A 24,904-nucleotide genomic window follows, 5' to 3' on the forward strand; every position below is an offset into this window, starting at 1 on the left:
AAATAACACTGCGGCTTTTTTGTAAATCCATGCAAGTAATTGTATATAATAATTTTTTGCTTGCACAAGTAATTAGTAATTTTATTATGCAGGAAAAAAAATACATTTATTAAAATAACCTCATATTATTTTTAAAAGATATTCATATCATGGTAAAAAAATCATCTTAAAGAAAATGCTAAAAGTAAAATGATCAAGTGGCAAAATAATAATTACACTATTATAATAATTTATATATATTATTACTAATTTTGAAAATAATTTTTTTAAAAAATATTATTATTTTAATATATTTCTATATATAAAAAATAATCAACAGTATAATTCTGCCATTAAATTTACGTGGACGGGCAAAGCCTCGAACCTGTAAATCACCTTTTGCATAAAAATAAAAAAAACAACGAAGAGACGGGACCAACTCTTGTTAGGAATTAAAATTTAAGGCATTTCCCCTAAGAGGAAGCCATTTAATACTTGTTTTACGTTTAAATTGCTTGAAATAGCTGTTCAAGCTGGATAGAAATCTTTGTTAAGAAACAATATAAAATTATTCTTGGATTAATATAAAAGTAATATAAAGTCTTTGTTAAAATTATTGTGCTGAGTTGATTTTTTTCGCATGATATCATATTCAATTGTATCATTGCAATATAACCTCCCAGAGAAACACATCTTCTTTAGTTTATAGCTCAGAGCAGCCAACCACGACCATAAATCTCAATGCAGTCGACCTCAATCCTGCACCACATAATTCTCACCATTATATTTCTTTGAAGCAGCTTAGTCCATGTCTTTTTCCAGTTGATGATGTTAGCTCAGAGCCCGATCGATTGTTTTTATATTTTAAAAAGCATTTGCTCCATCATGTATTCGGTTTGAGCTCAATATCATGTGTTGGTCAACAGGCCCAAAATCAATCTGCCGGCTAGACGGCAAGTAGACTGTTGTGTATATATTTGTTTTTTATATTTTAAAAATATTTTTAAAAGCATTTGCTCCATCATGTTTTTGGTTTGAGCTCGGTCTCATGTGTTGGTCAACAGGCCCAAAATCAATCTGCCGGCTAGACGGCAAGTAAACTGTTGTGTGTGTGTGTGTGTAACACATCCTGAATGTTAGTATCGAGTAGGGTTTCAAACAAGAGGTAACACATCCACGTTGATTTGAACAAGGAGGCTGATGGGGTGCTCGTGGGTTTTAATGAACGGTCCAAATTCAGACTGTACAGAATCATATGCCTAGAGCCAGGCAATCTTAGAAATCAATCGCGAGAGTAAAAGATTTCAATATTGTATTACATTCTCGATATGGCGAGAATTGCTTAAATATATTTGTGTCGCCTAGAAAAGATTCTGGCACAGGTTTCTTTCCATGATCATTGATCCCAATTGAACGCAAACTGGGGATCGAATAAAATCTTATTCCACATGCCTTGCACTCGTTTTGGGCTCACGGCAAATCAGAAGCATGCGTAAGAAGTTGGCAACTGAGAATTCTGATATATTGCAAATTCTCGAACAGCAAAATTGATGTGGAATAATTTCCTTTATTCATACTCTTGTCATCATTCCTTTCCAAAGTAAGGTCCTCGCAGAATTTTGGCACTTCCAGGGCATGATTTTAAGCGTAAATTACCGCATTTTAGTCACCGTTTTGTCCCCAAAAGTCAAACACTCCGTAAGCAACTTGGTCTGCCAGCTTAGGAGGCCCTGAATTTTGTTGGAATCACAACTGTAAGGCGTCCCAATATATATGCATGGACCAAATCTCACCTCAGAATTTTCTGTATTAGTGACAATACAATATGATTCCTGATTGCTACCCTCCATAATTCATCACATTTTAATTCTTTTTTATTGGAATTCTTGCAGAGCAAGAGAGAGCCAAGAGCTCGAATAGGCTCAACTTTGACAGCACATGTTAATTTGGAAAAAAAAATAAAATTGATTCGCTATGTCCGTTCTATTATTAAACCCCACTTGTCAATATGCGTGACAACGATTTGTTGAAGAGTTCAATTAACTTTTGTGTCCGAGATTAGATTTTACTAAGATATTTTTAAAATAATTTTTTTTGAAAATATATTAAAAATATATATTTTTATTTTAGCTTATTAAAATTATAGAAAACACTAAAAAAATTGTTACTTTTATCATAAAAAACTAATAATTTAATATTTTTTGAAGTTAAAAACACTTTTAAAAAATATCTAAAAACATTTACTAACACTCTCCCAAACGAATATGCTTTACATGCAGCAATGTCATGTTTTTCAAAAAATTTAAATTTATTTTGCTTTAAATTTTTTTATGTTTAATAGATTTTTTAAAAATATATATATATTTTTAATGTATTTCTAAACAAAAACCAATTTAAAAAATAATTATTACTGTAATATCAAACAATATCCTATTATGTTCAGAATAAGCTTTTGATGCTTTTCAAGTTTTTGTTTTAAAGTGAAAATATATTGATGTTAAAAATAAATAAAATAAATTAATATATTTAAAAATATATATTTTAAAAGCAAGTTGCCACACGTAACTCCCTTCAAGTTTAGACAAGACCCAGTCTAAGGTTACTCCTATGTTCCAGAAAGTGAGAGAAAGAGGCCTGCAACCAGAACTCCAAGAAGATTCAAAATAAGTGCTGTGCGTGCAAGTTAAAGCATACAGAAGCAAAACGCCCAAACCAAAGCTCTTGCAACGTGCTTCAAACTTAGAGGTGCTAGAATTTATAGATTTCTTGGAAAAAGAATGACAGATGAAAAACAACTGCTGGTCTGCTGCTAACTTACAAATACCAAATAATGGAACATTAAAGAAGAAACAAAAAAAATAAAAATTGCAAGGCCTGTAGTTCACTGCATGAAAACTAGTTAAAGGCACTTTCGTATAATTAGGCCTGTACCTTCTTGGCTCCCAAAATGTTCCTCTCCAAATGCCAAGCTCCAGCATCTTTCAGGTACTTTGCTCCCACTGCTTCTTCGAGATTCTTTCATTGAGACAGTATCGTTACACAATTCATAAAACCTCCCTATTTTTTTTATATTATGAACTGAAACTCACAATTGGGTGTCATTCTCAAATCTCCGTATATACAATTCAGTAACAAGCACCTTCGAAGCAAAAAACAGAACATCCATTTGATCATCTCTCATTAATGCATTCTCACCGTCTCCTTCCAGTATTAATCTCAGCGCCCCAACCCCTTCTCCTCATCGAAGAGGAACTGCTAAAAACAGGAGAAGGCCTATTCCTCCCGGTGACTCTGGAGTTTGAACTCGAACCCCGTCCCACGCCAAAACAAGCAAACCAATGCCTCAAAACTCTCCCAAAACTAAACCCTCTATTACCACCGTCTCTACCACCATTAACCCCACCACCATTCTCCCTCCTTCCACCCCCTCTAGACCCCCAAGATATCCTCCTCGGCAATCCACCATTGTTAAACGCACCATCCATCTCTGTATAAACCACGGGCAGCTCTCTTTCTCCCCTCCTCGCCCCTGTAAACCTCCCCACCGCATACCCTCCTCCAGGTAACCTCCATATCGTCAGCCCAACTGCCTCCTCCTCGTTATTTCCCTGTCCATTCCCTGCTTCAGGTAACGGACTCCCAACCCCATCCTCACCGTCATCATCACCAGAAGGCAATTCATGTCGACAAACCGGACAAGAATTACGAATAGATAACCAAGGAAGTATACAATCAGTATGATAGATATGTTTACAAGGCATCTCTCGTGCTTCGGATTCTAATTCAAAAGCCTCCTTACAAACAGCACAATGCGATTCGGCAAAAGTATGAGATTCGTTAATAATTACCGTAGGCATCGATTCAATCGCCGACTTTGACGCCGGCGGGTGCTGATTCTCATAGCGGCCAAACCCTCCATTCATTTCAATCTGTGTTAACTGATCTAACAATCTCTCAAACCCTGATCCCAATAAAAATTCCGACATGCTCGGCGGCAACGGCCTCAACCCGGACCCGCCGCCGTCATCATAATAAAGCTCGAACCCTCCACCACCGCGGCCACCGTCATCTCCCACTACGTCCTCCGCCGCCCCTCCAGGCCCGCCACGAAGCACGATCACTGGATTGATCGGGGACCGGTCTCCGCTCCCGGCGGCTCCACCTCGACGGTTCCGGCGATGGGGGTTTGAGCGGTTACCGATCATGTACATCGTTCCGGCAGCGGGAGAAAGTCTGCGGTGCCTTTCACGTGATGCTTCTGTTTGAATCATGTGCGGAGGGTTTTCGATTTCTTCAATGAACCCGGATTCACATTCTGGGCAAGTTACCGAGTCCTGTCTCCAAACCTGAACGAAACGGTTGCATCTATAGCACCAATACGACGGCGTAGTTGGAGATGACATCAAATTAAAGGAAACCAAAATTTATTTTGGGTCAGATCTGTAGAAAGATTGGAGCTTTTTGGTGTTTGGTAGGAGAGAGAATGAAAGGGGAAATTTTGGGATTTTATTCTAAAGGGAAAAAATGGAAGGGATTGGGATTAAATGAGTGGAGAGGGGTAATTTAACGGCTTAAACACGTAAACGGTGTTCGGGCCGTAAGAACGCGAAACGTGGTTTGTGATGATTGGTGACAGATAAGCGGACGTTATAGTGGGATTTCCATGTTTTTTATTATTATTTTTGTTGCATAAAAGGAAGGTAGATTTTTACAAAAAGATTCTTTTAAGAATTTTCTGGGTAAGAGGTGAATTGCGGAAGGGTTTCGATGTATTTTGGGTTGGGGAATGTTTTGATGCTTTTATGGTGCGGTGTCATTTCTAGGTTTTTTAAGAATATCTTTTTAGCATCAAGATATTTTTTAAAAATATATTTTTAGTACAGTTACATAAAATTATTAAAAATAAAAAAATATCAATCTAATATTGTTTAAATCAAATATATTTTCTATTCATTCTATTCATTTAGAGTTTAAAGTCAAATATAAAAGAGAATCAAATGCTATGAAATTCTTTTTTAAAAAAAAAAACATTCTTGGGTGTGAATAGCTTCATAAATTCCACCGAATCGAAACAAACATAACTTTTTCTTTTTTGAGGAAAAATAATTATATATATTTACCAAAACCACATTGTTGTTTCTTTTAAATACAGAACAGATGCTGGCTTTATCCTGGCTAGAAAAGTCAAAAGGATTCAAGAATCACGAAGAATCCCTGAATGATTGTGAGAGGAAAAAAGAGTTTTTAAGATGTCATTTTCAGAAGCAGGCATGGAAAATAAAATCTTTCTAATATCAGCTTTTACCCACAGCCAATTAGAGAGATCGTAGCTTGTTCAGCCAACACCTTTTCAAACTCATACATTAGCAAGTTGGACTGCCTTCTTATCTTTTTTTCTTTTTTTTTTAAATGTTAGTGTACGGATTAACTTATGTGTACCTTCATTAATTTTATGGACCCTGAAATTAATGATCATATAACCCTCCAATAACCCTAAGATTTGTGAAACTCAAACCGATAATCTTTAAAAAATAAATTTAAAATCTGATCAGTTGAGTTATAACCTTTAAAATTTTATTTTTTTATTAATTTGCATCATCATCGACCAGCAACTTCTACATTTAAATTAACAATAATTTCTTGTTGCCCGGAACCAGAAGAATTTCTCTAATCTAGTACAAAAAACGTCAAGGAGTATAATTTTTTAGAAAATAATTAACGGTGTTGTCTCTTTTATTCTTTAATTTTTCTTTTTTCAGTGTAGAGTTTTCTTGATTTCTAATCATGATAAATAATGATAGTATTGTTACTTGCTACATGTTAGATTATAAAAACTCCGATTATCTTTCAACTGTCACGAGAAGTTGGAAATTGTTTATTCAATTTAAATAGTCCTATGTTGATGATAAGTGATTTTACACGAGCAGGTATAGATTAGGAAGCTAAAGTTCTTACCAATCAACATGACAGTCGATGCAGTAGGATTTTTAGAAGAAAAAAATAATAATCACTGTTAATTTCTATTTAATTAAGGAAAAATATTTTTTTCAGGGTGATTTTCTCCATCTAGTTTATGAAACTAAATATTAAGAATGTTAATTTTATATCATCTGGTTTATCCACGACTTTTATCAGTTTCTCTTTATTTTTGGATTGGGATTCTTGTGTTCTATATTCAGCAATAAAATTATGAATTAGAATTCATGTGTTTTATCATATTTCACCTATTAATTTGTTTTTTTCTTATTATTATCTTATTGCTTTTGCTTTCGCTTACGTTAGTTTATATCAGAACTAAACAATCCTGTATATTTTTTTATTATTATGTGTTGTAGAACAACTATGGTGAGAAAAGTTCGCAAAGTTGGGCAGGGTCAAATAGTTTGGGATAAGTAAGTTCTCTCTCGAGAGAGAGAAACACCCATGAGTTGGTGATAAAAAAAAATGCAAAGATGGATCACATAGTTAATTCAACTATTAGAATAAAGGGACTTGTCGGATTGGTGTTAGGAGAAGAGCGACCATGGATGATGGATCCCTAGACAGTATTGTAAACCTATTTTAGAGGCAGAAGCATGAGAGACAACCACATGATCAGGAGAAAAACAAAACTCGAAATTGCAGAATTCATGCCTGGATTTGCTATAACTTTATATAAGTATATGAGTTCATAGATTGATCGAACGATTTTTTTAATATAAAAAGTTTCTAGAATGGATGAGGGTGAAACTAATTATGATCAGATTGAAGGCTCAGGTTTTTGCCTGGTGGCAACAATTAAAGAGGTCACGTGAGATACAAGGAAAGTTGAGAGTCGTTGATTAGAACAAGATGAATAAGAGATGAGTGAGCAATTCCTTCTTTTGGGCTACGCACAAACCTTAATAAGTTGATACAATAAAGTAAATTTTCAAGTGCAACGTACATAACATAATAACCAGGACGAAAAAAGATGTAATAATAACTAGAGGATGATGAACACCCCACCTAGGCCGACTCAACGGGCTCCACATACAACAAGTCAGGATTTTCATTGTAATCTCAAAATTTATTGTTATTAATATTGAGAATTGAAGCACCGGGCTCATGACGAGCGCAACAAATTAACTCGAGAGCTGATGGGGGCAATAATCTATTGAAAGAAGAACATGTGGATATAATTGATCCTAAAAAAATTAATTTGAAGAAAACAAAATTCAAGTTTCAACGAAAAACAAGTTTAATTTTAACATTAAACGAGCACTAAGAGTGTTTTAAAAATTGATTATTCAACTATTTTATCTTAGTCAATGTAGAACAAGTGAAGAAGTAAAAGGGCATTAACACCGTTCAAATGGTTAAAAACAATAGCAACGCGATGAAAAAACTCAAGAAAACTATGACAAATATTTTAAAGAAAAAAATATTTTTTTTAGTTATTATTATTTACTATTTAGTTTAGAAAAATATTTTACTACATCAAGTTTTTTTCCTATTTATTTTATAAAATAAAATATTTATATTGGTATTTTTATTTCTCCTAGTTTATTTAGGATTTCTATTTATTTTTCCAGGTTTTCTAATTTGTAATTCTATTAAAGAGACATAACATTGTAATAAAGTTTTCTCTCTGACAATAAAACTATGAATTAGAATTATTATATTCTATCCTATTTGGGCAATTAATCTGATGTGCCCACCTGCATCTGCAGTTTTTATGATTGTCTACGGTTGTCAACATGACATTGGATGGAATAAAAACCACAACTTTCCAACAAATCATTATTTAGAAAACTTTCATGTAAGAAGAGGGCCATGCTACTTAATTAGAATGCGTTGTGAAATTAATTATTCGAGTCATTTACATTTAGCAATTATTCTTTGCCACGTACGAACCTGTATTCATTCAATGTTAGTTATTTATGAGTTTAAACCCATTATTCTCTCCACCAAAAGAATACAAAAATTAGCACCAATTAGATGTTTGGGAATTTGTTTGACAGTGTAAAAATTTCATGAAAGGAAACAAAAATTAAATAATTTTAAATTAATAAAATATTAAAAGATAAAATCAAAAAAATTAAAAGGTACATTTTTTAAAGAAAAAAAAGAAGAAAAATTTTAAAAATAATTTTTTTACTGGTCATTCAAGTTATTTTTCAATATACCAAGTCAATTAAATCATGCAAAGTCAAATAATATATTGTTTGAGAGTTATTTTTAAAAATTTAATTTTAAAATAAAAACAAATCATTACTGCAATATTAAACCTACTTCAAGATTTTATAAAACAAGGGTATTGTCCGAGAGCTGTTTTATTTATTTGATTTAATGAAATTTTTTAATTGTTAATTAGATTTACTGTTAATTTTATAAGAGAACTAGCCGATACAAAATAAATAACTTCATATCCTTCGCCACCGATTCATAATTAAAGTTCTGTTAATATTTTAAAGAAAATCTATTTTCAGGAGAAAAAAAATTCATATCGAGATATGATATTTTTATTTTTTACAGGAGAAGTATATATAATAATAATAATAATAATTTACCATTCTTGACAAATTACGGGGTAGAAGTTGCAAATCAATTTAAATATGGGGGTTGAATTGATAATACTGAGAAATCTTAAAACCCATGGGGCTGGCAGGCGCTGATAGGTGGTGAAACGTGGCACACGGGGCAATGCCGAGTCATGATTCGAGAGAAGGTGGACGGTCTGCTCTCTGACACGTCACCATCCACCTACATAGCACGCATCATGTTCCATGCTGCAAGGCTGCGTTTGGTTGGTTTTTTCTGTTTTGTGAATCTTTATTTATTATTACAAACCCTTTTCTTTTTTAAAAAATAAATAATAATGCCTTCCAGTGCATGCAACTTGTAAATGGCTTCATTATTAAATCTTGAAAATAAATTGTTTATTAGAAACTCATCGACATGGAAGAAGACAGCAACCACCTGGTACTGCATTTTTTTACTAAATATTTAATAAATAGCTGGGCTCGATTATAAGCAATTAAATAGAATTCTGGATTGATCAGTTTCAGCTGTTCTCTGACCTGGCTTAATTCCTATCAGCATGGTCACACATGGGGTGTCGTCATCAATGATGGAAGTCAGAAGATTATGACATTTTATCAAACTCTGGCCACGTTAATATTACAGCTCCCTTTCTCCATGGCTAAGTGTTGTATTTAGACAGTTTTGTTTTTGCTTTATAATCTATTTTTTAAATTACATTTCAAATTGTTTTTCTCCTGCTAGTCATTAAATTGATATATTTTTATGTGTTTTTTTATAGTTTTAATATACTGATATAAAAAATTATTTTGATATATTTTTAACTAAAAAACATAATACTAATTATACATACTGGTGCAGGGAGTTTTCAGATTATCAAATTTAAAACTCCTCTTTTTTATTCTGAAATATAAATGCTAGAGTGTAGTACATATCTCTGTTTCAGAAGTCTAATGTACGTATTTCCTCATGTAACGTATCTGGTTGTTGTATGAGAAAAACTTCTAAAGGATATACAATACTAGAGCCGTTTAATTCTTTTACTATTTTTTTTAATTAAACGGCTTGCCATCGTGTGATTGGTGTTTTATAAATCACTTAATATCTTAAAATTATAATTATTTATTAAATATCATAAAAATCCATATTTTATAGTTTGGTTTATTTTATATCAGTACATGCCATATCATTTAATAAAAAAGCCCAACTACCTTGACATTACGTATAGTATGAAAGTTTTTTTTTATTATTTCTAATTAAAAGCACCTATTTGCTAAAACACATAAACTTCCATTATCACTTTGACTTAAAAAAAATAAGAGATTAAACTCAATTAGTTAGATTCTAGATTTGTTTTTTAGAAGTTACTAGTTTGAATCTTACAAACATCAGGGTCATTAGAGACTTACATGATTGTTAACTTTAAGACCTGTAAAATTAGTGGAGATACACGTAAACTTATTCGAATACCAAAATTAATAATAATATAAAAAAAACCAGTCTTTTCTGCCTACCAGGGACTCTATGCCAACTTTATGCAGTGAAAAGAGCAGTCCCTATCCTCAAAACTAACGCTTTATATATTATCCATTTATTTTCTTATAAAAATCTACGTACATGCATCTAATCTTCATGATCTTGACCAGAATGTATGCAGGCATTTGGCAATAGGTTCACGAGAATTTTTGCGAGGTTCATTTCACTTTTAGTGTTTGTGCATTTTTTCCATATTGGTGGGATTGCTATAGGTCTTGGTGGGATGGGTAGAAAAAGGAAGGGATAAGTAAAGAGATCTTCCACCGAATTCTCAGTTGTTCACAACACACTCCGTAGAACTTTAAAATGATTGCTAGCTGGATAAATGATTTAAAAACAGAACACACTGAATCGTGGTTAAATTGAGATAGGCTCTTAATAACTTTATAAATCTTAATTTAATTATCGGGAACATATTTTTATATATATAAATTGTATAATAAAATCATATGACAGTTTTAAAGAACGACACTTGTCTCGTTAACTAATATCCTCGTACAAGTGTCACGTTTTAAATTTAAACTGGTGGAACATGTGTTGCTTTTTAAGACAATAACATGATCCCACGGGGTCAGTATCGAAAAACTGATTAAAGGAGCCTATTATTATTATTATTATTATTATTATTATTATTATTATTATTATTATTATTATATATAAAATAGTTCATGGTAGTTAAATTAAAGCTTTTAAAAAATCAGGGGCCTTTCTCAATTTGATCGAGAATTCAAAACAAGAAGCAGTGTTCTAACCTACTTTAATGGACTGATTTTCAAACCAAGCAGTTCTTAACTAACCAAAAGAAGCAGTGTTCTAACCTCAACGGTTAAAATAATCTCAGTGCCTAGTTAGCCATGTAGATGTGGTCGAGTGACAAGCATACAGTATAAGGTTGACAAGCGGGCAATGATGATGCAGAGCCAAAGCGGACAGACAGACAGATACACCAACGTATGTAGAGATAGATTACGGGAAACAAGACTTCAAAGAAAAACTATATTATTTTATAAGTTTCTGTTTTCTGAAAAGAAAAGAGAGCTGTGTTTCATGGAATGAATAGGAGAATGCATCAAGCCTTCAGAAATAAACAACCAGTCGGTAGACTCAACTAGTCGCCATGTATAGCTTTTTCCAAAGGCAAATGAAAATGTCAAAACTACCTCACCAAACAAGGATTACTTTGAGAACAGCACGTAACCAAATTAAGGAAGCTGGTATTCTCGTATGCGTCAAAGTTCTTCCACCGTTTCATTCGATTATGGATGGCCTGTTTCAAAAGAAAAGGCATGCTTTGCGGACCATAATTCTTTTGGTCAGTGTTAAAAACCCAGTTGACAAGGAATCCTTGACGAGAGAGGGAAAAAGTTACAGTTGTTAATTTGTGAGATGACTAGTGGATCGGCTTACGAAGTATGAACAGATCCTAGCAGCCATGCCCAAATGGCCTAAACCTATAAATCTCTCGAGAATCAGAACCTTACCGCAAGTCATGAATCGACGATTAACCGCAATTAATGTAAAATCTCTTGTTTAATTTTTAAACTACATACATATTTTCACTAGAATGATCTCTGTGGGGGCCGGGAGGTGGGATATGGATATAGTTGGTGTTAGGTCCTGAACCGAACAGAATGATGGTCCATATCTATAGATAGCTTTACTAGGCATATGAATTGCTTTGTCGTAGCCCATCATATGTTACCTCGTTGAATCTGCATCATCGTCTCGATCCGCACTTGAGGTGTATTTATTTCGTGGTCCATCAGAAAGATGCCAGTGCGTGGACCAGAGCTCGGCTTTTTCGCCCAGCAGAGTACATAAAAAGCAAAGGCATTGCAGGTATTGATTCTCCTCTCCCTTATTTTCGACCTCCGTTTATTGTTTTTTTTGATAAAGACAAGTATAGTTTTCCTTAATTTATCACATCGATCGAGTAAATTGTTATTTATTTCTTCCAATACGGATTAAATGAGATTACATAATTAGATCAGTACTCAGGAAAACAACCACTTACAGATTGCTGGGAAGGAGTTATAATGTTTCTTTTTATTTTTTTTATTTTTGCTCACTGGAGTATCTAATTAACAGGAAATGTATCCTTTCATAATCGGAAGCAATTTAAAAATATTAAGCGTAGTAAAAATTGATTAAAAAGAAAAATGATAACATAAACATATATATACTCGATATATGAACTCCAAATAAGAAAAATATTAGTTCCAAGCCCAAATTAATTAATGAGATCACTAACAATGATAAAAATAACATGATTGACGTTAGTAATCCTCGTATATTATTCCACATTTCCATGAAGGAACAATTAAAAATAAAAAGAATACAAATCCCGGCCATATGCAAAAACAAAAAGAAAAGAAAACATGAACCGGGATAATTAAATTGAAGCAGATATATAAGTAAGTCTTATTTTCATATATGATGATAGCTAGTGAAAAAAAGGCTTGAACGTGCTCACCACCTTCTTGATCTGATCAACGAATGAAGTGTACGATACTGTTCCATCGTTCCCAGCGAGAACCCTGTACTTATCCTTTCTAGTGAAGTTTGTGCATTCGAATCCTAATGTAGCTGCTAAGATTCTTTGGACATAATTGGCAACATCATGTGGGCTTTTACCAGATGAGCATGTAGCTTCTACTGGCAACTGATTCAAGAAAGTCACCTCGTAAACTGGTCTTGGATTCATGAAGAAGAATATAGGGTCCAGAGCTTTGCATCCTCTTGCTGTAGTTGCATGGAAAAAACCAACCCTGTAATTCATTGCCACTGGCACTATCTGGTCAGTTAATTCAGCGAAAAGTGCACTAAATCTCAATAGAAATGGTTCTCTACAAGTTGTTCCTTCTGGACAAACCACGAGGTCACCTTTGGCTAGTTCTGTTTTGATTTTCTCAGCATCAACATTGCGGATCCTTGTTAACCGAACGGTGGGGATTGGTGATAGGATCTCTGATAATCTCGAAAGGGAGTATGTGACTGCTGGGATTTTACGCCTTAGCACCGTGGATAGGACAACAGGGTCCATTAGAGTTCGATGCGTGCAAACAAATAGCACACCACTATTGCCACCGGACGCAGGCGGTGGTGGCTTGCCTTTGACAATGACTTTGCCACCCAATACTCTGGACAAGTAAGGTTTAGCCCACATCGGTAACATTACTCCCACTAGAATTCGGATTGTTGCAAGTATGATGCCTAGTGGCATCCAGAGGATGATTAGGAGAGCCGTGGATGGTGTTGGGCGCTTGACCAGGCGGCCATCATGAAAGATTACAGGGAGAGGGCGGACGAGCTGGTGATCATATTGGTTTTGATTGGCCATGAATGGGGGATGTATTTGTTCCTGTCAAGTGTCAACACAAGAAATGGATGTAATTGTTAGCGGTAGCTCGATAAATTAACATGAATAGTATTTTACTTTGGTATTCCATGGGAGATCAAATGGATCTTTAGCTACTTAATGTGATAACCCCTCTCATCCAGCATAAACCATGCACAATCCTCGTCTAGAGTTCGAATCTGAGACCTTCTAATAAAACTTCAAAATTTAGTTTTTAAACAATTGAACTGTCAACCGAGAAAGCTTTGATTAAGTTAATAACCTTAAATTAATCACACTAGCTGAGGTAATTGCTACTAATATATATATGCACTCACCTTGCATAGGGATAGGAAAGAAGAAGTAATCGTCCCTAGTCCAAGACCAGGCTTTTCATCGATAAATAGTTTGGCGACACGAATCGAGATATAAGAATCAATAGTGTTGCCCTTGACAAATCCAGTGGCGAACCCAAACCGGCTTATCACAAGTTCACTCCCAATAACCTCATCGGCTCTCAGATGCTCCTTCACAAACCTTTCTACCATGATCCTTGGCATTTTAGTCACCACAACTCTTTTATCATATGAGCTAAACACTTTCCAAGCCTCCATGTCAATATCATCCATGTAAAACTTTGGTAAAACGGCTCTTGCTACCGACTCAATCTCCGATTCACTAACACCCGCAGTGGCAACGAAGACCACTAGTTTGAGCCCATACTCTCCCATCCCTAACATCTCTAGTAACCAAATCACAGGCCAAAAAATCAATAACAAGGCAAAGCGAAGCAAACCCGATGCCTCAAATGCTACTAACATAAAATAAGAAAAGGGGTCTCGGTCTTTGAGAAGAGTTCCTTCGAGCTCTGAAACAACTGCATCCATTAGGGTTTTGTTTTGCTTGGTTTTTGGTGTTTTGATATTTTTTTATCTTGAGAGGATATTTGTGTGTTCAAAATGTTTGTTTGGTTCTTTGCTTCGAAGGTGACAACGGTTTTATGGGCTGAAAAGATTATGGGAGAGGTTGGCTTGACTGCTCTCTGATCCTGGAATTTGACGGTTTATCAGTTTACAACTGCCCCTTGTATACTTTATAAACACTGCCTCTTGCCATCTTGCCTAGGTGTGTGTGTGTGTGTTGTGTGTGTGTGTGTGTGTGTGTGTGTGTGTGTGTTGTATATATATCAATATCTGTAGGATTATACGCCACGTTACCACACAAAGATTGATTACTTAACCCCAACAACTTTGTCTAATTTTATTTATCAAGATTTATAACAGGTTGAACAGTCTATAATTTGTACACCTAAAGTATAACTATTATTAGGTTACTAACCTAGATAACTTGAGCCGCATGTGTTTGTCATGTAATTCAAACGTGAAGTATAATTTGTACACCTAAAGTATAACTATTATCAGGGTTTTGTACGTACGTATGTATGTGGTATATATTTGTCATGTAATTCAATTCTTGATTTGTAAAGTTTGTGATAGTGATCACTCCCACGTTGTTGCATGGGAACTAGCAAAGCTGGCTGATTATTTCTGTTGCTTCAATTCAGTGTTCACCTTTTTCTTTAGTTCTCTCCTCGCAGTTTCTGGAACTCTTTCTGGCTGTGCACTTGTTCTCTATCTAGCTTGCAATGTGTCAAATCATGTGAATTTAGAGTCAGAAAAACAGAAGATGTGCATAGCTTGATGCTTTGATCCGTGATGGTTTTTCGTATTTTCTTTTAAAGAAGTGACCTAATCAAGATTGGTAAGTGAAACGGACATTTCACGTGCTAGCTAGGCTTTGAGTTGTTATCGTTGAAATCAGAATAATTAAGGTCAATATGTGGTGTACTGATTTAGTCCTTCATATGGAGCATTTTCTGCAACGGCTTCCGAGAAATTTCAAACATTCGTGCTGGTTTTACATAAACGTACGGTGGTCAATTAAACTATGATTGTATCTGCTTACAAATCAACCTCTTATTCAGTACATGTATAATCATGTTTTTTCCCAAAACCAAAGGCACACTGTAGATGGCATCGCATTAATTAGGTGTTGGCCCGTCCAAATAGCCATTCCACCCCTGCTTGACATCGATGACCTTTGTCGTTAATTGTCATACACATGCACAAACACGCACACGAAACCATTAGATAAAAAATAAAATCATATCAAAGAGTTTGGATATATACTGTGTGAGAGAAATATGAGATTGAGATTGTGTTTAACAAAATCATTATGGTTTTATTAAGCGACATGTTTCCTCTCCTGCTAAAAAAGAATTAATTAAAAGAAAAAACTGTCTTCACCACATTATTTGATTTCCATATGGATTACAGGCCACTCAAGATGGCCAGCACGCTTCATCCGTAAATAATAAATAATCACCAAGTAGTTCGTTTCTTGGCTCTACGTATATAATTTCCCGTATGAATGAAAACCATGTATAAGTTTATCCAGCCGAAGATGTCCCGAAGCTGCAATTTGGCTGTCATCATGGGATCCTTGATAATGTTTTAAAGCTCCCTGAGAATTAAAGTAGGTAAGAAAATGGTTTTGCTTTCTTTGAGTACGGTTGGTCAACTTCTTTGTGCAACACTCCTTTCGATTATAAAATGCTAGTAGTTAATTAATTTGCTTTTCAGGTTGTTGTGAACACTTTCTCCCTTAAGTTAGGTAAGGTTGGCAGGAAAATGAGAAACCTGTTAGGAAATATTGGCTATGTGTATTGTGTGAGCTGAGTTTATCCAAAGATTTGGCCAAGTAATATTGCAGATCAAAGTTGTGCTGTGTCCCGGTCTGCAAGCAGGGAAAGGCAATACAATTTATGAAGTTGGTGTTTAATTAAGCTGGGATTTCTTAAAAACCAAGCAAGTAATCGTAATTTGAGAATTGACATGAATATAAATAAACAAAGGATTTGTAGCTATTGTCTTGTTTAACGAGACCCGCATAAGCTCATGTTATCCTTAATTTCACGAAACCGAATCAACTTTATTATTCTAAAACTAATTTCAAAGTTACAAGCATGCATGATTTAATGATTATATGCTCGATGTTTTTTTTTTAACGAAGCATGTTCGAGTGTCAGTAATTTCAGTTTATTTCGTTGTGATGTAATAGAAAATAATTACCTTCTAAACTCATCAAAAAAATCACAAAAAAGTTTCATGGGATGAATTTAATGTCCCAAAAAATAAGTTGCTGGGTTTGAGTAGGCATTGATTCTAGTTGGGTTAACAACTTCGCGTGGAGAAAGTTTGAGAGTAGGCCTTGATACATGAACTACCCCAAGCTCCATAAGATGTTGGAGAGCCACTCAGCTTAAGCCCAGCTCCTCAATATGCTTCTGTAACACAGCAAAAGTTTCGAGGTTGCCTACATCCATTTATATTTAGCCCCAACGATGTGTTGATTGATCTACTTAATGTGACTGTCCCAAAGAAAGCTCAGGCCATCAAAAAAAAAAAAAAATTTAGATTAACGTGGATATTCAGGTCAGCTTGCATGTATCTCGACTAATTCCACGAGCCTTGAAGTTAACGATCATGTAAACTTTCAGTGATCATTATATGAGCAACCACAAAATTCAAATCTAAAATCTCAAAGAAAACAAACCTTTTAATTTTAAGTTCTTATCATGAACCATATCTAAATGGTTAAAACTTGTTTGGTTAGTAATGCCATTGGGCTAGTTTCCACTGCCCATTTATGTCCTTGTTGGAGTCGATATTGGCTGCAGCCTTGGCAACGAGGGGAACTTGTAAACTCCCAAGTACAATTTAAAATGTTTTCCATATATTAAAATAATTTAAAATGTCAAAAAAATTAAATAAAAAAGATAAATTTTTATAAAATATAATTCTAACCATGTTCTCAAACACTGTTTTAAGTGGTGTTTTATTGCGTTTCAACTATAATTTTAAAAAAAATTAAATTTTTTTCCAATTATTTTTGTTATTTTCTAATTAACATAATCTGCTGCATAATTGTAGTAATTTGTAGTGAGTTAACTACTCATGCATTCTGATTGATTCGAGCAAGATACAAGCCGCAAGAACATGATTTCTACTGGTTGATTAATTAAAGTTCAATTCAAGCAAAACCCAACCACAAGTGCTACCGAACATTGCTTGCAACATGGTTATCAAAATCACTTTACATGTGCTGTACATATGTCGTTTAAAAGCATGTAATAATTATTTATTGCAGATAATGTCCAGATCAGTTTATCACGTAACCATCTCCCAAGGTAATTAATGGGAGCACAAGTTCGTGAACTGGCTGTGATGACATGCCTGAGCTTTCCAGCACTCACTGTCTGCGCTTCCAGTCTTCGAAGCCTTAATTGACCTCTGATGCAGTGGTTTTTAATTCACGCATTTGAATGTATCTGGATTTTATTTATTTCATTCTGGACAGCGAGAGAGTAGAGCAAGAGCACTGAAATCATAGGATAGAAGATAACATAAGTTAATAGGAAAGGAATATCTAGATATAAAATTATATCTGTGGAAGCAGAAAAAATCAGATTGTTCATGGCCTTCGGAATGTATCTTACAGGTAAAATAACAATTCCGAGGGTGTTTGGAGATGCCTTAATCGGATACTGACAGGTCACGTGATCACGGTTGAATATTTTATGGGGCTAGACGGCGTCACATGTTTGTAAAATCATCTTTATCCGTTAGATGTTAAAAAAATAGAGGAAAGGCTGACATAATCACCGAAAATAATGCAAGAGGCTTGGACAGTGCGTGGATGCCTTTGTCACACCGCACACGAGATCTCGAAGGCATCTTGAGGTCCTATGTTTGTTGGGCACTGCACCAAAAGCCAGAATGCTCCTTCACCGGCACCTTTCCTGGGTTAATATTAAAAAATCATTAATTTAATATTTTTTTTCAAATTAAAAGCATTTAAAAACGGAAATTACATCATTCCCAGATGGGTATTAACTTGAATTCTCGATGGTCTATAAATTAATTTAAAAATATTATTTATTTCTTTTAATCATACTTGAAAAGGCTAGCTATAATCAAATTAAAAGTTTAAAATTTTCACATGAGATGCGGTTGTTTTCCTAGCTTGCATGACTATCGCTTTAGTTTTCCTGCACAAGTTTGGAGTTTTGGAAGGAGAGTCGTATATGCTGTCCCCTTGATCATGTAGTTTTCTTCTTTTTTTTTTCAAAATAAAAGGGAAATAGATAAAAATGGTGATTTAATATAATTCACGTGAAGTACTGGTAATATTGCAGTAGTCGTTGTATACGTATAGTATTAGTGGACATATTACACCGACCGACCAAATTCTTTTAAGTCTATAATAATGATCAGATTTTTTTTTTATTACACGAGCCAAGTGATCTAGGGCAGGTAAATACACTATTTTAATCTTCTGTAATTTAAATTGCATGGTTTCCTTCTTTCAAATAAATGGACAGCCCATTGTTTGTCCATGTAATCCAGTGTAATAAACTTCGGGCATCTTCCATGACTAAATTGGATTTTTAGGTATTAGGATCCAAAAACCTCCATTTTCAAATTATTATTTTTTTTTACATAAAAAACCTAAAAAAAAATACATTACATGAAACTTAATAACCCCGTTCACAGCACCGAAGCATCCTATAGATGAAATTGGATAGACAAATCTTTTCTAGCTGTAATTTATTTTTTTCAATATAATTAGAAATCTGAGTTATTTTTATTGAAAAATCATCTTTAATATGAATTTATTGACATCAAAATTGATATATTTATTATTAAAATGTAATTTATGTAAAACTTAATTTATCTTTCCTCTTCATCTTTAGTAACTTTCTTTACTCTTTCAATATTTGTTGTTGTTTCTATTGAAAAAAAATAAAAATTATAAACTTGATATAAAGTATATAATTTAAAACTATAAAAATTTTGACAGAAAGGTCAATAAAATAATAGGAAATCAAAAGAAAAGAGAACAAATTGAAATAATTAATGTTATTAAAAAACAAAAATCACAAATTTAATTTGAAGGATAAAATCAAAATACATAAAAACTTCAATAAAAGAGCAAGTACAAAAAATTAAAAATTAAAAGTAGAAAGATCGAATCGAAATACCTTATATATAAAAATTAAAAATCAATGATTAAATTGAAAAGAAATAAAGCTTCAACAAAAGAGAAAATGACTAAAAAACAACAATAAAAACTAAAAGGTTTGAATTTGAAAAAAAATAACAATAAGGATCGTAGTGTATTTATTGGGGCAAGAGAGAAAAATGAGGAAATAAAAAAAGAAATGGTCATCGCTGATACAACGCCCACATCCATAGTACACTCGTCACCTGTAATGAAATAGGAGACGAAGAGGAATCAACTAAGATAGTGAAAGAAATTTTTTGACTGTCAAAAATCACCTCACGCATCGCTTAATATGCATGGGGGTTTCAACATGGTAGTACTTGCTCTGCACGCAACAACAACTTTTCAATTAAAAACTCATTATTTTAGAAGGGAATTGTGTTACTATCCTCAACTAAATTTACAATGAACAACAAAACCTTGACTAAATGATCTAAATGCCCATGACTACAATGAATTAAATTTATTGCATCAAATGTCACATGTATAATTCTATTGTTTATAAAAAAAATAATACCCACATATCCTACTCGAGACCACTAACTTTTTAACTTCAAAAGTATTTTGATTATTTTATTGTTTACAAAACATTGAATAAATATAAATATCCCAAACAAAATAGTAATAACTAATAAATCTCATGCAAACACTAAAATAACTCTGAACCAAAAAATATATAATTTTTCATAGGAATGATAAAATAATAACTATACTACAGCGGGTTACACTAAAACCTTTTTTTTTAGTTGCTTGTTAATTATACTGTATTGTATTTGTTTTCTCTAGAAAAATATATTTGTGTGCCCATTATGGGCATTTCAGCTTATAGATAAAACAAGCTTCCAGGAGCATGCACGGGGAATAGCAGCGAGGTGTGAGCACCCAAGTACAGTAGTTGCAATCAAACATTGTATAAACAAAACCCACCTGCCATCGGTGCATTACCGACGCGCCACATGGGCAGGGAGTTGGGCCGGGAGTAGTATCTAGTAGAAATTATTTTTAAAAATATATTTATTTAAAAACATATTAAAATAATAATTTTTAAAAAATAATAATTTTTACTGAATTAAAAATATAATTTTTTTAAAATAATATAAATATAGTTTTTTTTATGTACACTCCAGTGGTAAAAAAATTATCTAGAAAAGCCATACACAACTATTCTAACAACTTAATATAACTTGGTCGACTTTTCGAATTTAAAATTAATTTGAATAATTTTTATTTAACTTAATATTAAATAATAAATTAAAAAAAAATTAATTATATAAAAAAATCAGATCAACATGCATGAATTTACTAAATTCACGACATGAGCAATGAGACTAGAATAATATTATAAAAAACAAACCAAAAAATATAAAAAAAAAATCAAACTAACAAAAAACCAATGAAAAAAAAACTTTTGCGATTAATAATATTTTATAAGATTTTAATATTTTTGCAAAATATACAGGAATGATACTTTTGTAAAATAAATGATATTTTGGTATTTTTTGTTTTCCGTCCAGCACGTCCCTTTGAAATGCCCTTGCTACGATGGTGTTAGAAGATTGCTTAAAAAATATTTACAATCAGATTTTTTATTCTATCTAATTTTCTTTTAATTCTTTTATAAAAATATTTTTCAGGGTCTTTTTTTGTAAATCCTGAACCAATATAAAGAACAAGTTGCTTCAATCTGTAAAATAGATTATATATGGTGTTTAGATCAAAGATGTCAGCTTAATTTGGTTGGAATTCTTGGACGGGGATATAAATATTTTATTTTTTTCAAAAAAAAAAACTATATTGCACGTGTTTACTGTGTTTTTAAAATCCCTAACAAAAATCTTCCCCTGGAATTTACATATCAAAACATCAGACATTATTCAAATGTGTGGTAAAAGGCAGATTTTATCTGGACTCAAAGCCGATGCCAAACAAAACTTTGGAGCATAGTTTTTAGATTCGGCCCGGTTTAAAATCCGGGTTCCGAGTTTTGACCGGATCACCGGATTTTGATAGGGTTACCAGGGTTAAATTTTTTTAAAATTAAAACGGCGTCGTTTTAGTAAAAAAAAAAGTCAACGGGTTGCAACTAGGTTTTGTCGGGTCAACCCGCCGAGTCACACTAAGTTTTTTCCTTTCCTGTTTTTTTTTAATCCGGTCCGGTTCCAGCCTCAAGTCTGCCGGATCCCAAGCGACCCGACGAGCCGGATTTCAAAACTATGATTTGGAGTATTAATCCAATGAATCTTGTTTTTTATGGGCAAAAAATCATTTTAAAATAATCACCTGATTTTATAATATCCTATGAGCAATGTTTTTATAATAGAATGTTGGTCAACTGATTTTGACGATAATATCAATATATTAAAAATGGGCAGTGTGTGGGTAAAAACTAAGGATATAAAAGATATGTTGTTCGTACCTCGTACTTTCGTAAACATGTAGAAGGTTTGTATTAAATCATCAAATGTTTGGATACTGTGTGTACTCTCAAAATACCTCCTCAAAGAGTTAATGTAATTTTCCTCTTGTTTTTCACCATTTATATTCTCTCTCTACAATTCTGCACTTCCTTTTCTTTTAATCATTCTTTTTCTTTCCCTCTTTCAACCATCTTTGAAGGTGTGATTGATACTCTGATAATAATAATGATTTAAAATGTTTTTTATTTAAAAGTATTTTTAAATAAAAATATTTTATTTTTAAAAAATTATTTTTGAAATCAGCACATTAAAGCAATCTGAAAACATATTTTTTTTCATTTTAAACAATTTTTTTTTCAAAACTAGAGGGAATGAGATTTACACCGTGTTTCCAAACATACTCTTAATTCAATAGTTGATTGAATTACTTTTTTCAAAAAATATTGTGTCGTTTTCACTATTTTTTTAAGAAATTAAAGTATTATTTTGAAAAATTAATTTAATTATTACATCATGAATTAAGTCATAAAATCAACTATTTTGATATTGTAGTGGCTGTTGTGATTTGAAAAAAGTTGTTTTATAAAAGATACTTTTAGTTGAGGTTGGTTTGGAAAAATATATGCTTTGTTAAAACTGTGGTTGAAATTGAGATTGAACAAAAAATAGTTTAATATGTTTGGTTAAAAGAATACTTTTCAAATTGAGGTTATAAAATAATTAATATATATATTAATATTGATGGTTTTTAATTTAAATATTGTAGATTTAACTACCGCTATTATATCATGAAATAAACAATATTGATATAAAAAATATTTTATTATTTTATTAAACTAAGTGCAATTTCATCACAATACGAAATCTATCTAACAAGAACTATATTTTCCATGGTTTTTTAAGCACACAACAACATTAGATAAAAATATTACCAATAAAAAAATTGAGATTGCAATCACATTCTGCAAATGCTACGTTATCAAACGATCTCCTTCTAATTTTTTGAATAAAACACAATTAAAAAATATAAAAAATATATATTAATATTAGTGGTTTTAAATTTAAATATTGTAGATTTAATTACTACTATTACATCATGGAATAAATAATACTTTATATAAAATATTTTTTATTATTCCATTAAATCATCTACAATTTTATTACGTACAAAATTCATCCGACAAGAACTACAGTTTCTATGATTTTTTAAGCGTGTAATAAAATTAAATAAAATATTACCGGAAATAAAATTAAGATTACAGTGCTCTAAACTAGTTTTTTTTTTTTAAAAAACTGTACAATAAATAATACGAGTGAATTCACTGTACTGTTAAAAAAAAACTAAAACTATCTATGTGAATATTACGAGTGAATTAAAATTCACTCACATTGTTTACTTAAAAAAAATAAACAGCAAGGGAGAAAAGCAGGTAAGAACCGCCTCTACAAAACCTGTATTGTAAACGTGAATTGCACTGAGCTCCACCAAAAATAAACTGTGGTTATTTGTTATCTAGCGTTTACATGCTACGTTTTGGTTTAAAAGCAACCGTTTTAAACCAACTATATAGTTTTTTAAAAAACCAGCACGGTCCAGGATCCATGTCGATGAGTTCTTATATCAACCTGCCATGCCGTGACGAGTTTCAAAACACTGGATCGTTGTCATCAATTCAAGTTTTCACATGCTGGAAGCACAATTGTTTCCAATCTCGCCCTTTTTTTTTTTTTCTCGTTTCCCGCCATTTTTTTATTAGAACATTTTACATCGTCTGTGACATGCGTGGGCTCTTGTTTCGAGCTCGACGGGCTTGAACTTGCGTTGCCTAGTCTCTCTCTCTCTCCCTCCCCGCGCGCGCGCGCCCTGTTGTTTCATGAAAAATCAAACATGCACGTTATTTTTTTTTTCACGATCAAACAACTGATTAAAGATCCATTTAATTCATAAATATCAATCACAATCTCAAATGAAATCTAACATAAACACACACATTTTATTTACTATTTATTATATTCATCGTCTTTTTACTTTAATTTTTCAATTCTATCTTATAATTTATTCAAATTTAAAAAAACAAGAAATTAAGTAGAATAACATGAGAATAACAACAAACAAAAAACTACAAAAAAACCACATAAGATTTAATGCGAAAAATGTTATATTTATGAATTTTGAATTCATAATTTTATTTTTTTAAAATATAAAAAGTTTATAAAATCTTTAAATAGATTAAGAAAACCAACCTTTCTTAACACACCTCCTAAACTCCAAAAGCATGCATTGAGGGAAACAAAATAAATTCATTATTAAAAACAAGAAATCTGAATAAACATGGAAAAAAATGGACTCAATCAAGGACACCCGAGCCTGAAATCTAGTTTTGGAATATCCAACTATTCAGAAGGAACGCCATAGTTTTTTAATAAGAAAATTACCTTCGAAATTATCTAGAGAAATTTAAACCAGATTTTTCGATATCTCAACTTTAAGATACTAATCTAATTTGATGTGACAAAAATCTTTTTTAAACTTGATTTATATCACTAATCCATAAAAATATGTGCTAAATTATCCATACAATACATCTAAGTTAGGCCCGTCTAATAATATCAGATTATTATCCGAATTTAGTCGCTCTTGTCTACAAATTCGATCACAGAAGATTTCAACATGTCATCTCTGCTAGCATCCCAGGTGTTTTGTTACCCTACTTGACATTTTTTTTTAATGTGTTTTTATTATTTATTGGACTAATTTTTTTTTCAAATGGAATGAAGAATTTAACAAGTGTCATCATGCTCATGGACCATGCTATCATTTATTAGATGTTTAATTGGTGGGGGATGTCCCGAGCCACGCACCACCACTTGGATATAATAATATATTTGATATGAAAAGTTTTTTAAAGTATTTTTTTAAATATATTATAATATATATATATTTTAATATTATTACATTCAAATAATAAAAAAACTTTAAAAAATATTAATTTAATATTTTTTTAAA

The 24,904-nt window shown here is 32.5% G+C and overlaps 2 protein-coding genes across 2 annotated transcripts; both read right to left on the reverse strand.

Annotated features, from left to right (window-relative positions):
* Window positions 1-2,708: 2,708 nt before the first annotated feature.
* On the reverse strand, window positions 2,709-4,529 carry LOC133698021 (probable E3 ubiquitin-protein ligase RHC2A). The gene has a single exon (XM_062120879.1). It carries the CDS (start codon window positions 4,380-4,382, stop codon window positions 3,171-3,173), a length of 1,212 nt encoding a protein of 403 aa, XP_061976863.1. The 5' UTR covers window positions 4,383-4,529; the 3' UTR covers window positions 2,709-3,170.
* Window positions 4,530-12,287: 7,758 nt separating this feature from the next.
* On the reverse strand, window positions 12,288-14,441 carry LOC133697918 (glycerol-3-phosphate acyltransferase 5-like). Its single transcript, XM_062120744.1, has 2 exons — window positions 13,693-14,441; window positions 12,288-13,378 (listed from the first exon to the last, which is right to left on the reverse strand). The coding sequence occupies exons 1-2, from the start codon at window positions 14,239-14,241 to the stop codon at window positions 12,461-12,463; spliced, it is 1,467 nt and encodes a 488-aa protein (XP_061976728.1). The 5' UTR covers window positions 14,242-14,441; the 3' UTR covers window positions 12,288-12,460.
* Window positions 14,442-24,904: the final 10,463 nt, after the last annotated feature.

Source organism: Populus nigra, chromosome 6 (assembly GCF_951802175.1).
Source record: "Populus nigra chromosome 6, ddPopNigr1.1, whole genome shotgun sequence".
Taxonomy (NCBI): domain Eukaryota; kingdom Viridiplantae; phylum Streptophyta; class Magnoliopsida; order Malpighiales; family Salicaceae; genus Populus; species Populus nigra.

Bases quoted from the DNA above. Each gene is read 5' to 3' on its own strand.
- LOC133698021 (XM_062120879.1), bottom strand. From the start codon at position 4,382: ATGTCATCTCCAACTACGCCGTCGTATTGGTGCTATAGATGCAACCGT.
- LOC133697918 (XM_062120744.1), bottom strand. From the start codon at position 14,241: ATGGATGCAGTTGTTTCAGAGCTCGAAGGAACTCTTCTCAAAGACCGA. The intron at 13,379-13,692 runs GTGAGTGCATAT...GACACTTGACAG, and splicing joins CTTTCCTATCCCTATGCAAG to GAACAAATACATCCCCCATT.